The sequence below is a fragment of the Ochotona princeps genome, chromosome 9 (assembly GCF_030435755.1).
Source record: "Ochotona princeps isolate mOchPri1 chromosome 9, mOchPri1.hap1, whole genome shotgun sequence".
NCBI lineage: Eukaryota > Metazoa > Chordata > Mammalia > Lagomorpha > Ochotonidae > Ochotona > Ochotona princeps.
This window is the reverse complement of record NC_080840.1, coordinates 49,359,425-49,373,892: the sequence shown is the minus strand read 5'-3', so window position 1 is coordinate 49,373,892 and position 14,468 is coordinate 49,359,425. Positions and strand designations below refer to the sequence as shown.

At 37.4% G+C, this 14,468-nt stretch overlaps 1 protein-coding gene across 1 annotated transcript in view; it reads right to left on the bottom strand.

Moving 5' to 3' along the window:
- Positions 1-687: 687 nt before the first annotated feature.
- Positions 688-14,468, bottom strand: part of LOC131481112 (sodium/potassium-transporting ATPase subunit beta-1-interacting protein 3-like) — a 269,594-nt gene continuing 255,813 nt past the window's right edge. Inside the window, exons 2-4 of the mRNA XM_058668406.1 lie at positions 11,658-11,795; positions 1,585-1,665; positions 688-810 (exon numbers count right to left, since the gene is read on the bottom strand). Of these exons, the coding sequence (XP_058524389.1) occupies positions 688-810; positions 1,585-1,665; positions 11,658-11,795 (342 nt within the window). The remainder of the gene's footprint in view (positions 811-1,584; positions 1,666-11,657; positions 11,796-14,468) is intronic.

Sequence of the window (14,468 nt, the reverse complement as noted above, 5' to 3'; positions counted from 1 at the left end):
AGGCTGATGCAGCCACTGTGGAAATCATTATGGAGAACACTCAAGCAACTGAAAATTCACATAGTATATGACCCAGGAATTGCACTTCTGGGAATGTATCTGAAGGACCTCATAACATGAGAAAGCAGTGTGCGCCCCCATATTCATTGCAGCACAATCAAAAATTGCAAAACTTGGAAGCAACCTAGATGCTCATTGACAGAGGACTGAGTAAAGAAACTGTGGTTCATCTACTCTATGGAATGCTACTCAGCTATTACAAAAAAACTGGAACACAATTATTTGTGGCCAAATGAGTCAAACTGGAGACCATTATGCTAAAGAAAATGAGCCAGTCCCAAAAGGTCAGATGTCGCATGTTTGCTCTAACATAAGATAACGTCCAACAAAAATCTCAATGCTAATATGGCTAGGCTCATCTTCTTATGGAATGGCTCTTTCTTGCTTCAATTTGTGGCTTTATAGTATTAAATCTAATTATTTTCACTGTAAATTTTATCTTTTTGCACTTCTTAGTTATTTGCATCTCTCTCCATAAGTTCTTGTGATTCATTAATTATTCACCCATAAGACAAGGGTTACTTGTAAGCAAACAAACAAAAAAAACAAACGCACTGGGAAGAAAAAAAAACCCTGAAGGAATCTTTTCTCCTGGACTGAATCAAACATACTGTTATGGTATGACCTTCAGTGGGGTCTAACAGTTCGGAAAACCACCACGCTGCTCAGGGTAGACATCTCATTTGTTGTTCCTTCCACCCCCCACCCCCCGCAGGGTAGACCCACAAGGGTAACCACGAGGCCATTATGCTACTTAGAAAATTTTAGACTCGTAAAACAACAGTTACCAAAACGATGATTAATAATGAAAAATCCACCCCCTGCCCCCGCCAAACATGACAGCGTTCTCACGCCTCTTGCAATTACGGCGTTCGTTTTCTTCTCTACAGTGTTAGTTTCTTTCTCTACAGTGAAAATCATGCTGGGTCACAAGAAAAGTGCTTCAGAAGTACAACTATCAATGTTAACACAACTTGCTCTCTCACTTGTTTGGCGGTCAAAACACATGTTTTGCAGGAGACATAGATGAAAATCCTGTGGTTGGCTGACACTTCTAGAGAGATGTAACACATATTGTGTTTCTCATTAACTCAGCTGGCTTCAGTTTGATCAGGTTTCCAAAAATAGGTCACCATACTGATGCATTTGCTTCTTAGAGTGTTCCACTTACATATATATCAATTTAATTCTTGTTCAAACTTTTATTTTTCATTTAATATTCCAGCAAAGTGAATGGCTTTCTATTTGTGTTAGCTATATTCACATTTTGGATAATCCTTTGCCCATTTTAAACATGAGAATATCCAACACTATTTTTCACTTAATTTTTGGAATTTGCTCACACTAACAATGTATTTTTGAACCCGTAATATTTATTTGTTCCTACTATCATTCTTCCCTGAATGATATCAAAATTCTTTCTGATTACCATTTCATTGGTAACATTTTTACATTACTCCACATACACAATGATAGTAATACACACCACAGGAGTTAATTTATTAAAAACCAAGATAAACTCACCTTAGAAAGGCCACCCACTTCCAGGTAAAAGCAGATAATGAACACATTCCAGGTGACCCACAGTGCAGTCCATACTGTATACTAAATAGAAGGGAGAGAGAGAGAGAAGAAAAAGATGGGGCTGAAAGGCTTGTATGCTAAATAGTCCAATCACAACAATATCAGGATGTTAAGTCTTCTGAGAAGAAGCAGATGGAGAAAATTCAGCAAACACTACACCTTATGAAGTCCCCTAAGGTCTCTGGAAGTTAAAAAAGTCAGTAGTCTGCTACTCTCAGTGATGCCAGTAGAGCTAGATTTATTTATTTATTTTTTTAAAGATTTATTCATTTTATTACAGTCAGATATACAGAGAGGAGGAGAGACAGAGAGGAAGATCCTCCATCCGATGATTCACTCCCCAAGTGAGCCGCAACGGGCCGGTACGCGCCGATCGGAAGCCGGGAACCTGGAACCTCTTCCAGGTCTCCCACGCGGGTGCAGGGTCCCAAAGCACTGAGCCGTCCTCGACTGCTTTCCCAGGCCACAAGCAGGGAGCTGGATGGGAAGTGGAGCTGCCGGGATTAGAACCGGAGCCCACATGGGATCCCGGGGCGTTCAAGGCGAGGACTTCAGCCGCTAGGCCACGCCGCCGGGCCCAGCTAGATTTATTTTTAAAACTGCTATCTTGGAAGTGAAATTTAAATCCAAGTGCTGGCTTGATTTCTGTTTTTTTATTATTTATTTCAAAGAATAAAATTAGAGTTTTTCTGTATGCTTTCTGCATTTCTGTCTTATCTATCTATGTATCTATTACCATCATCATCATCATCATCATCATCATCTATCACTAATCTGTAATCTTTGGTAGATAATACTAAACAACCAAAATTTTAGAAGGGTCTGTTCAAGTTCAGCACTTCCATAACTATGAATAAAGATTGTGTCAGAGGACCTGGTGCTGTAGCCTAGTGGTTTAAGTCCTCACCTTGCATGCACCAAGATCCCATATAGGCACCATTTCTAATCCCAGCTGCCCTGCTTCCCATCCTGCTCCCCGTTGGTGGCCTGGGAAAGCAATTGAGCATGGCGCAAAGTCTTTGGATCCTGCACCCATGTGGGAAACCCAAAAGAAACTCCAGGCTTCTGGCTTCGGATCAGCTCAGCTCCAGCTGTTGCGGCTACTTAGGGAGTGAATCCGTGCACATATCTTCTGTCTCTCCTCCTCTCTGTGTATCTGAGTTTCTTTAAAAATTCATGCTTGAACATATGGAGTATGTTGAACAATTTTATTAAGAGGAGCATGTGCTTCTTCTGTAATCATATAATGTGATCATACGGAATACTTTAATAGACATAATAGGATAGATGAGGAAATACGTTCACAATGAAAACTAGCTTTCACTTGTATGCTACAAACTCTGAATTTACGGGTCTTACTGAGTCATCATTTTATTTGCACATTGTATGTTAGGAAACACATTCCCCACAGGAACAGTCTTAAGCTAGCTCTAGATAGACTCATCAATGGAAAGGATCTTAGGGTTCACCCCACTCACTTTCTTATACAGACAAGGGAACTCAAGCCCAGTGAAATGACATACAACACAGCTTGGATGCCTAAGGATGATTCACGCCCTAGAACACGATGATTGCCCATTTGGTTCACTTTACCATAAAAATGTATGAATTATGAATTACTGAAATAGGTTACTCATCAAAATATTGCTTTCAATCATAGGTTACCAACACTGTATACTGTTGATAAATTAAGATAAATTTTCAAATCATATCCTTACCTTATTTTCTGATTTATCAATAGTATATGAGTTTCAGACACGGTAATAAATAGCCGCATTCCTATTAAACATCCCCTTGAAAGCTTTTTTTTTTAATTATTTATTATTTTTACTTCATTAATTACATTGTATTATGTGACACAGTTACATAGGTACTTGGGTTCTCCCCACCCCTCCCCAAACCCTCCCACCATGGTGGATTCCTCCACGAAAGCTTTTTACTATAAAATTTAATTTCCATTTTGTGCTTTTCTGTCTGCACTATTTAAAGGCAATCAAAGCAAGTCTTGACTGTTTGTATAGTTCTACATTTGATTACATTTGATGATATATCATGCATCTTTTTAAAGAAACATTTTCATTTACTTGAAAGATGGAGAGGAACAGAGACCTTCCATCTATGGGTTCACTCCAGAAACTCAGTCTGAATATCAATGTGTAGCAGGAATCCATGTACTTGAGACCGCACTAGCTGCTTGTTAGAGTCCACACTAGCAGCAATGGGAAGCAGCTCCAGGCTGCAGAACCTGGCACTGACACGGAGTGGAGTGTTACCAAGTGTTGTTCTAACCATTGCACCAGACCAAACACTAGCAGATTCTTTTTTGAAAGAAACTTATGATAAAAAAAATACAGGTAAAATAATGAGTTAAGATTCCAAACTTACTCAAAATATAGAAACATTTAAAATATGAAAATTTATACACATTATATATAATAAATATATAATATTGTGTATGATGTATTGATATCGTTCACATTGCTGTTGCTATAGCAGCTAGTATTCATTAAGTCTTCTGACATGAGGGAACTCAATTTTTTGAAACGTGACAAATATATTGAAACATATTTATGTATAAACTATGTAAATTATGTATAAAATATAAAATACGCAAAATACCACTATGCACAACTATACAAAGGACATTTATGTGTAAAATTTCTTGTAAGATATCTACCTAAGTATACATTTGATGATTCACAAAATTGTGACACATTTTGCAGCTCTTGATAATAAGACAACATTGCAAGTCTAATGTAGTTGACTTTAAATAAATCTATACATAATTTTATCTGAATAGGATATCAGTGCTGACCACTATGACAGCAGATAAGACAAAGTGAAAAAGAATACAAAAAGGACAGAAAGCGAGGCAGGACTGAAGACAATGAAAGAAATTAAAATGCATGCGGAGGACATAAGAAAATTGGAAGAGAGAGAGAACTATGAAGAATGATATGTTTTTTGCATGTAAGAATTTTAGTCTTCTATCTTGAAAATACATCTGTGGGAGATCATCTCTTGATCTCTGCCTGCCTAGCCCATGTGGGAGTCCATAGGAAAATATTTAAAGTTAATTTCAGTTACACAATGTTGAAACATGCTCCTAAAACTGGGAAATAGTGACAAAATATGAAATGCATGAACATTCTTTACTTACAAATATTCATTGCATGCATTTTAATTTACATAGAAAATATTTACACAGTTTCCAGTACATTTCTTTTTCACTGAGCAATTAATATATAACATGAATTTCTTTTACATTGTGGGCTTGCTTGTTTTCCATTTATAAGAAAGACCATTTTTTTTCATTCATTCTTTCCAATGCTGTATCATCAATCAACTGCAATAATACATACAGATGTGCTACATTTTAAAAACGTTAGTGTCCCTCTATGTTTGGCATATGCTTGCAGTGAGGGAATCTCAACTGAACTTAACCTGTGGTTATGTAACAGAGTGGAGCAATCCACCATGGGGGGAGGGTGTGGGGAGGGGTGGGGGAAATCCCAGTACCTATGAAACTAATACAATGTAATTAATAAATAATAAAAAATAATAAAAATAAAAAATAAAAAAATAAAAAATAAAAACATTAGTGTCCCTTCTTCTTTTTGTTCTATCATTCTGAATTTATAGTACTAACATCCAAACAAACTTTGAAAGCAACTTGCCACCTCTAAATTTTAATAGCATAGAAAGCAAAGTGAAGGCCCAAAACAACAATAAGTCATACTAACAAAGCATTGAGCAAGCACCTCCTCTGTCAGGCTATACTAAGAAAAGCTACATATATTACATAATTATATACACAGATTTATGTTGGCCAGTAAGTTAAGCTCCATCTGAGATGCTGTTACCACATATCAGAACTTTGGCTTACGTATTGGCTGCTTTATTTTTTTTTTTAATATTCATTTATTTTTATTGGAAAGTCAGACATACAGAGAGAAGGTGCAACAGAAAGAAGAATCTTCCACCTGTTGATTCAATCCCCAATTGACCACAACAGGTAGGGCTGAGCTAATCTGAAGCGAAGAGCCAGGAGATTCTTCCAGGTCTTCCACATGGGTATAGGGTCACAAGACCTTGGGGTATCCTCGACTGCTTTCCCAGACCATAAGTAGGGAACTGGATAGAAAGCAGAGAAGCCAGATTACCAACTGGCCCCCATATGGGATCCTGGCATGTTCAAGGCGAGGACTTAAACCATTAGGCTACTGCACTGGGCATTGGCTGTTCTAATTTCAATACACCTTCTTGCTGATATGCCTGGAAAGGTATCAGATTATGGTACAAATGCTGGGCTCCTGCTATCCATCTCCCTACCCATGCATCCATTCATCTATCCATCCACTCACCCGCTAACCCTTGTGGCAGACCAGAAACGTGTTCCAAGCTCCAGGTTTCTATATGGCCCAATCCTAGCTGTTGCAGCCATTTGAGGAGTGAACCAGTGCATGCAAGAAAACACTCTTTCTGTCTCTCTGTGTGTGTCTCTTTCTCTTCTCTGTCCCTCTGTCTTTCAAAAAAAATCTTAAAAAATGATCTATGTGGGCTCGGCATGGTAGCCTAGAGGCTAAAGTCCTCACCTTGAACACACCAGGATCCCATATGGGCTCTGGTTCTAATCCCAGTGGCCCTGCTTCCCATCCAGCTCCCTGCTGGTGGTCTGGGAAAGCAGTCGAGGACGGACCAAAGCCTTGGGACCCTACACCCAAATAGGAGACCTGGATAAGGCTATGGGCTCCTGGCTTCGATCTGATGCAACTCTGGCTGTTGCTGTCGCTTAGCTAGAAAATGATTGGATGGATGATCTTTCTCTTTCCTCCTCTCTGTATATCTGACTTTGCAACAAAATATATAAATATTTTAAAAATATATAAATCTTTTTAAAAACAATCTAGCATTCAGAATTTTGTAAATCAGGTGACTATGGCATGAAAAAAAGCAAATAAATGCTCCAAGGTTTGATAAGCAATAGTCAGTTGGAGGAACATTTAAACATGAACAGTAATGAACAAGATGGACAACACTATTGATTGAGCTTCGACAACAGTTCTGGGCAACAAAATCCACAGCATCGCAGAACTATCAAGGTTACTTAAGCAGTATTCTCTGAACATGCTTCATCACATCGCGAGCCTGGGATGACATTGAGTGGCTGTCTCATATCCTCGGGTACTGATGTGGTTAGGCTGCTGAGCGCAGCCCTCTCCTCCTCTTTTTCCTCTTTGTACAGAAGTAGGAAGAAAGATTGGAAGCGGTCGTCTCATCAACTTTCCCCCAGTCCTGAACCCTTCCCATCTTAATCAGTGCTTCACATGGGCATGCATCCTCCTCAACTATGTAAACGTTATAAAAAATAAAATAAATCTATTATGAAAATACATACAGAAAAAAAGTAAGGCTTAAAAGCTTGACTACCATTTGGAGGAGTTTGGAGGTTTGCTTACAGTCATTGGAGAGTTTGTTCTGCATGGTCCCTTACCTAAAACATTGTCAGAAGGAGAATTGAGTCTTTTTTCTTTAACTTTTATTTATTTTTATTGGAAATCAAAATATACAGAGAGAAGACACAGAGAGGAAGCTCTTCCATCCAATGATTTGCTCCCCAAGCAGCCACAACATCTGGAGCTTAACCAATCCAAAGCCAGGAGGTCTGAGTCTCTTCCAGGTCTCCCACATGCGTTCAGGTTGTAGGCTTCCAAGGCTATAATCCATCCTCAGCTGCTTTACCAGGCTATAAGCAAGGAACTGGATGGGAAGCAGGGATGCTGGGATTAGAACCAATACCTATCTGGGATGCTGGTGTGTGAAGGCAAGGACTTTAGCTGCTGAGCTACTGCTCTAGGCCTGGAATTGAGTCTTTAAATCCAGCTGTGATAAGCTCTAGTTGTTGTAAACCATGACAGCTTTACCATTCATGTTTTTTTTTTTTGCAAAACCAGACTTTCAGTGCCATTAAATTGTTGTAGTGATGAAAATTTTATTTTATTAACCCCTGGATTAGTATTGTGCATATACCTGATGCAACACAATGTTAGTTTAAAACTGATTAATTTCATTGACATATTCTGAGTATTATTTCAGCTAATAAAGGAAGACAAAATTGAAAACAGAAGTGATTTTAAGGTATTTTTTTTTCAGATTTACAAGGCTCTTTTTACATTCACTGAAAGATCAGACATCCAATCTAGGAGTCCTATTGCTACCACTTCAGTGGCAGTGTTTCTTGATTAATGTGATATATGCCACAATCCTTTTCCATCTTCTCTCATTCCAGAATTAATTTCAGGCCACCTGCTGTAGCTTCAAATGGAAACATTCACAAAAATAACTCAGATGAACAGCCCATTGTGTAATTTAGAAAAACCTTCTCAGTTCTAAACACCTTCCCAAATAGCAATTTAATGGTTGCATAAAAGGAACCACTGTGCGCAGATTTCACAGTGTTAGGGATTAATGATTCTTCAGAAATATTTCCCAGATAACTAATTTTTACTCCTGTAAGAATAATAAATGATCTTGAGTTGCACATAGGTCTTAATGTTCTGTGATTACCTGAGGAAGTAGGGAAAGATCATTTCCAATGTCAAAGCTTACACTGACAGTATTAATGTATTGTCTAGACTCAGGAGCAAAGTATCCATTATTTCAAAGAGAGTGGAGAAACCCAACAATAACAAGAGGGAGGTAGAAAACACAGTAGCTCTCTTGTTTACTGTCTGTGCCCTTTGAGCAAGTTACACAGCGTTTCTAACTTATTTCCTTGCTGAAAAATCAGGAATGTTAATACATTTTAAAGCAATATTTGTGAAGGGTAAGCCAAATGATTTATTTGGAGTGGAGATTAAAGCCATCAATTAATGCCTTGCTTTCTCTCCGCCTCCCTGGAAGAGGATTTGGCTAAGAACAGCAATTTGGTTGGCAAAAACACATTTTAAATATAAAGGTGAGCAAAAAGGGGTTGTTACTCTTGTTGTTTAGTAGATGATTTTCTCTGAAGATTCAGAAAGATCTGAACCTGCACACTGGAGTGAGAAGGAAGAAAGAAAATTGTCAACTCAGAAGTGTACTTTGTGTTCTGGTAGGCCAAATGGTGAGTGGATAGCTATTGAGCACTCTAGCCTCCTCTGCCCTCTGAACGACACATGCAAACATATTGTAAAAGAAGTTCCAGACATTGAAACAAAAAAACAGAAAAGTTTAACCATTAAATTGTGTGTTAAGAGGGGGTATGAAGACTGATAGCAACACCAGGTGAGTCTACGAGAGTAAGAGGCTGAGGATCTGGGTAGCAGCACAAGGTGCTTGATGCTGAAGTGCACACACTTCCCACCCTTTCAGGTCTGCCCCTGCTCAAGCCAGCCTAGGCTTTTTTCCCACCACTGCTCTCATTCATTTTCATTGACAGTGTCACATCTCCAGATGGCTCCTTCCTTCCCACGCTCTTCCTTTTGTAATGAACTCCTCGAGATTAGGGACTAGGAATCTGCATTTTTTTCTAGTTAGGCAGCCCTAGTGTGATATACAATATAACAGGTCTGCAATAACTGCCTATTGAAGGAGTGGCAGCTTCTGCTTTTGAGCTTCTGTTGTGTGTGCTGTGTGTCCTGTCCAGAGTTCCTTTCACCCTCTTCTTTCAAAGTGGACTCATATTCAGACTCATGGTAGGTCTCAGGTCACCATAACATTGTGTGCCCCTACACTGTCGCATTCCCCTTTAGATATCTCATGCCACATCTTACATCACTGTTGCAATTTAAAACTTATGACCATCATGATTTGATAAAAGGACACTTCCTCAACCAGCTTGTAAATCGAGTATCTGGGGAACAAGATTATCTATATTTGCCCACTAGTGTTTTGTACATTATTCATAATGCCAACCACATAGTAGAAAACTGATGAATATATTCTGAGGATAACTAAATGAGTCAAAAGGAAGGAAGTTAGAACAAAAAAAAATGTAGAGAAGAAGGGAAGAATGAGAGGAAGGGAGGCAGACATGCATTCCAGATACTGAACAAGAACATACTGAGAGCTCAAACCGCTAAGGAGATAACAGGGGGGTTGGTAGGTGACTGGGGAAAACACAAAACATGCATGGGAAGGAAAGAGAGCTGACATTTGCAAGAGAGGGAAATCAAAACCTTGACCAAGGCAGTGGTTGTGTTGCAGGGTTAATTAAAAGGGAAAAGCAGTAGGATTGGATAATGGCTCTCCCATGCGTATCAGCTTCATTGTATAGAGTATTTTGGTTTCATAGACATCAGGTGTTTTGGTACAGAACACCAACATAATAAACTTTTAAAAAATCTATGGTGAGTAAAAATATTTATTATACAGGCTACAACATATTCAGTCTGATGTTCTACATGGTGTCAAGGCATTTTAGCTTATAAATTCAACCCACAAAACATGTATCTTATAGATTATGCAGTGACATAGTAGAGGCTATCTGTAAAAAAAAAAGTAAAGTGAAAATTATTTAGCATCTGTAGCAAATTGAATGATATTCAATCTTTCTGGGGACATGATGAAGACTAAGTCTGGGAGGTCACTATATTCACCACTGCAATATTATGGACAATATAAAAATGCCAATTTTGAGATTCAAAATACAGGATGAGTAGATTTAGAGAATAATTGATACAATTTGACAAGTTGCATTAGTTCAAAATTGGGAAGTTGGATATTTTCTAAATCTTTGGCTTTTTTTTTTTTTAGTGTGACAGTGTCACCGTACAGCAACAAAATGTTAATAATTCTTTAGGGTCAGTAAGAATTTTAAAACGTGTTACTCCTATTTATAATTACTTATATAAGAAATCTTAAAAATATCACGGAAATGCATAGAATGAAAAACTACGCATTGTTAGAAAAAATTTGCACCAAAGTAAACCTACATTTTAGCTTTTTTCAAAAAGTACCCTTTTATAAATCCATTACATACATGTAACCAGCAATGCTTTCCTTTTTAAAGAAAATATAATGGACAGAATAAGTTCCATTAGCTTGTGGTTTACAGCATACATTTCATTAAACTATGTACAATGGAGTATGTACTGTTCAATATTTGATATAGTATGCACAATGAACCTATTAATATGTTTCAAACTTGGCTTGACCAAACAGAGAAAAAATTCATGAAGTGCTTCATGGCTATGTATAAAAAAGATCCTTTAATATATGCATTCATAATATCTTAAAACAATTAGAATTTAAACATATTTGTGCTTTCAATGATTAAATTATGCTACATGGGTATGTTTTCAGGGTTAGTGATAGACATCGTTGCAACATAACAATGAGTTAATGTATAAACTCACTGATACTGCAATGAATGTCACTGAATGTGTGTAAATGCACATTGCATCTTATTACAACTACATTTCCTTCTCCATCCAAATACTCCTCTATCTAAATACTACTTGAAATTTCCTGATGAAGCTTGAATTCAGTGACAATATGAGTCATACTCTATGGTTCACTCTTTTTCTAAAGCTTTATTTCCACTTGAAAGGCAGAGTTAGAAAGAGAAAAGGAGAGGCAGAGAGAGAGAGATCTTCAACCTGCTGGTTCACTCCCTTAATGGCCACAATGTCCAGACTGAGCCTGTCTGACGCCAGGAGCTTCTGGACCCTGGATATAGGGTACTGAGGATTTGCATCATCTACCATTGTTGTCCCAGAGAGCTGATAGGAAGTGGAGCAGACACAGCATGGAGCTAGCACCCATTTGGAATGCCAGTACTGTAGTTGGAGGTTTAACTGGCTAAACCACACACCAGTGCTCTAAATCTCACAGAGATATTTTGCTTCACTCTCCCTGTAACAATCATTATGTTATCTTTTCCCATAGATAAACATTTCATATCAGTATTGAATATTTAAGGGCCAGAACAACAATATTACATCTAGCTGAACAGGATAGTTAAACTACTTCATTCAACTTCTTACAGTAACAATATTTATGAAAAGAGACGTGATAAAAAGAAAACTTACCACCATGATATATCGAGGTCTGTACTGAATGGTTCCAAACAAACCCAATATAACAACTATTATATGAAGAAAATTTCCAAGAATAGGCGCCCACTGGAAGCCAAGGAAGTCAAAGATCTGCCTCTCTAACGCTGAGAGCTACAAGAAAGCAAAGAGAGTTCATTGGCATCTAATCCAAGCATTGTCATGCCATGTCTTTATTTCACAGTTAGGATAGTTTGCATATTCATTTTCACTCACAGGGCAACACTATCACCAGGATTTTGATATTTGTTTCAGGTACAGTTCTGCTTAGCTTCTTTCAGAAAATACACTAATATGAATATTATGTAACAGGTATCAACACATTCTAAACCTGTATGAAGTGCTAATGAAATCATTTTATACAGTAGACAATCCAGGCTGATATTTTATGACTTAAGGTCATTATTATTTTAAAACAAGTAATTGTCTGAGTAGAGCATCCTTGGAACAGTGACCAAGAACTTTAGGATTGCTATGCTAGAATTGTATCATTTTGAAAAACAGTGCAAAACGAAACCATTTACCATTCTGTGCGAAATGTATATTGACAAAATTTGCTTTTCTTTCTTTCTTGTCCTTAGCCTGACAGGGATAACAGGGTTTCAACACTTTTCTTACTGAAGCTTATTTATTTACTGACTCTGGAATGCAGAATCCATCATAAAACTGGAGTAAAACATAATTCCATTTAATCAGATTTTATTAATTCCATAGACTCATTTAAAAAATCAACTCAGATTATGTGAAGGCCTTTCTAAATATCCAAACTAAAATTATAAGGTTATAAAAATTTTATACATGGCAAGGTTTATTAGTTTTTTAGGATATAAGTTACGTTTTAAACAGCTTTGAAATATATCCTCATATAGGCTTAAACCATTGATGAGTAAGTGGATGAGTTTCAAATAGTTCACTGAACACCAACAATTATTATCACACACACAAATTGAACTTTTTGTGTTCTATATCTGAAGCTTTTACAATTTCATCTGCTATATTTGGACAGCAGTGTTACACATTTTAGGCATTTTTCTGTATTTATTTTGATAAAATAGTAATCATAATAAAAGTGATGCATTGATTACCCATAGTGATGGCACTAGAAACTATAGTTGTAAAATAAAAACAGCACCCGGGGTGTTTTCCTTGATATGTTGCAGGTGTATGTATGCCTGAATAGCTTTAATTTCCATACACATAAAGAAATGTCCTCCATTCTGTCAATTGAATTTACCTTGGTTAAAATTAGTTTCAGTGAGTTGTGGAGGAGAAAATAGCTGAAACCTACGGACAACTGCAGTAAATGGATATTCATTTCATGGATTTTCCTGATCATGAGGTGATTTGGTATCATCTCTTGTACCTCAAATGTACAGAAATGGATACGACAGAAAATAATCTCAGTGGTGGGAGAAATAGCAATGAATGATCTCTCTCATAATTGTCACTGTTTTTGACTAATTACTTCCCAGGAATTTTCCCTTAAATATACAGCATTTAATATCGACCCATCAGTGTTTTTGTTTGCTTGTTTGTTTATTTGTTTGTTTTATTGTAGCAACAGGATGGATGAACACAGGATGAGAGGTTGGGAACAAGGAACCATGAAAATGAGCCTCAAGTCTACTCATTTTGGAAATCAGCCCTATTTTCACATTGATGTGCATTCAAGTATCCTTTTAAATGAATTTCTCAGGGGGTAACTCATGAATAGCATTCTTTTTTAGGACAGTATATAAAGCACACATGATCAAAAGAAATCAAACTAAATACACTGAGAAATTTGCTGCCCATATGCTATCTCTCCATTTGTTAGTATTTACATTTTGAGAACTTAACACATTTGAGTGGCTTAATGTAAGAACACAAGTAGAAGGCCACCCAAAATAGGGATTGGTTTGTATCAAGAACATGGTAGAGGGAAGGTGTAAAATTATACACAACTCTGGGAACTGAATTTGACTGTTCTATTTGATTTTATTTGTTATTATTTTATTCTGTTTTTTTTCAACATTTATCCATTTATTTGAAAAGCAGAGTTAGAGAGTTAGAGCAAGAGAGGGAGGAAAGACAGAGGGAGAGATCTTCCATCCATTGACTTATTCAGGTCTTACAGAGAAAGGAGAGACACAGAGAGGCCTTCCATGTGCTGATTCCCTCCCCAAATGGCCACAATGCCAGAGCTGAGCTGATCCAAAGCTGAGAACCATAGGCTTCTTCCCATGTGGGTTTTGTGGTCCCAAGGGCTGGAATCATCCTCCTGTGCCCATCTAAACCATGCGCAGTGAGCTGGATCAGAAGTGAGGCTGCTGGGACATACACTGGTGTTCATTTGGGATGTTGGTGGCAGCAGGTGGAGGATTATCTTGCTATACAATCATGCCAAGTCTCAAATCAGAATTCTTTATGTCTACAAGCTCCATATAGCCCTCAAATACCTCATTTGCTCTAATAGCTCATCTGTTTGATTACCGTGGAACATTTTGTGATACCCAACTTTTGCATACACAGACATAGTCCTTGCCTATCAGTCTTATATTGTAAAATATAATTAAAAGACACTTTCTTAATGGACCTGCAGGTGAAAAAGGAGTGATAACATTTGGATTATGACTCTACTTGTTAGAGACATGCAGCCAACAGTTCTAAAAACCTAGAGATTCAACTATTATTTTAAATCAAACACTACACTGGGAAAGCTTTTATGTGTATACCAGTGAGTAAGCCTTCCAAAAAATTTAACATCAAGAGAACATACTTCTTGTATCTCATATTTATATTTTTCAA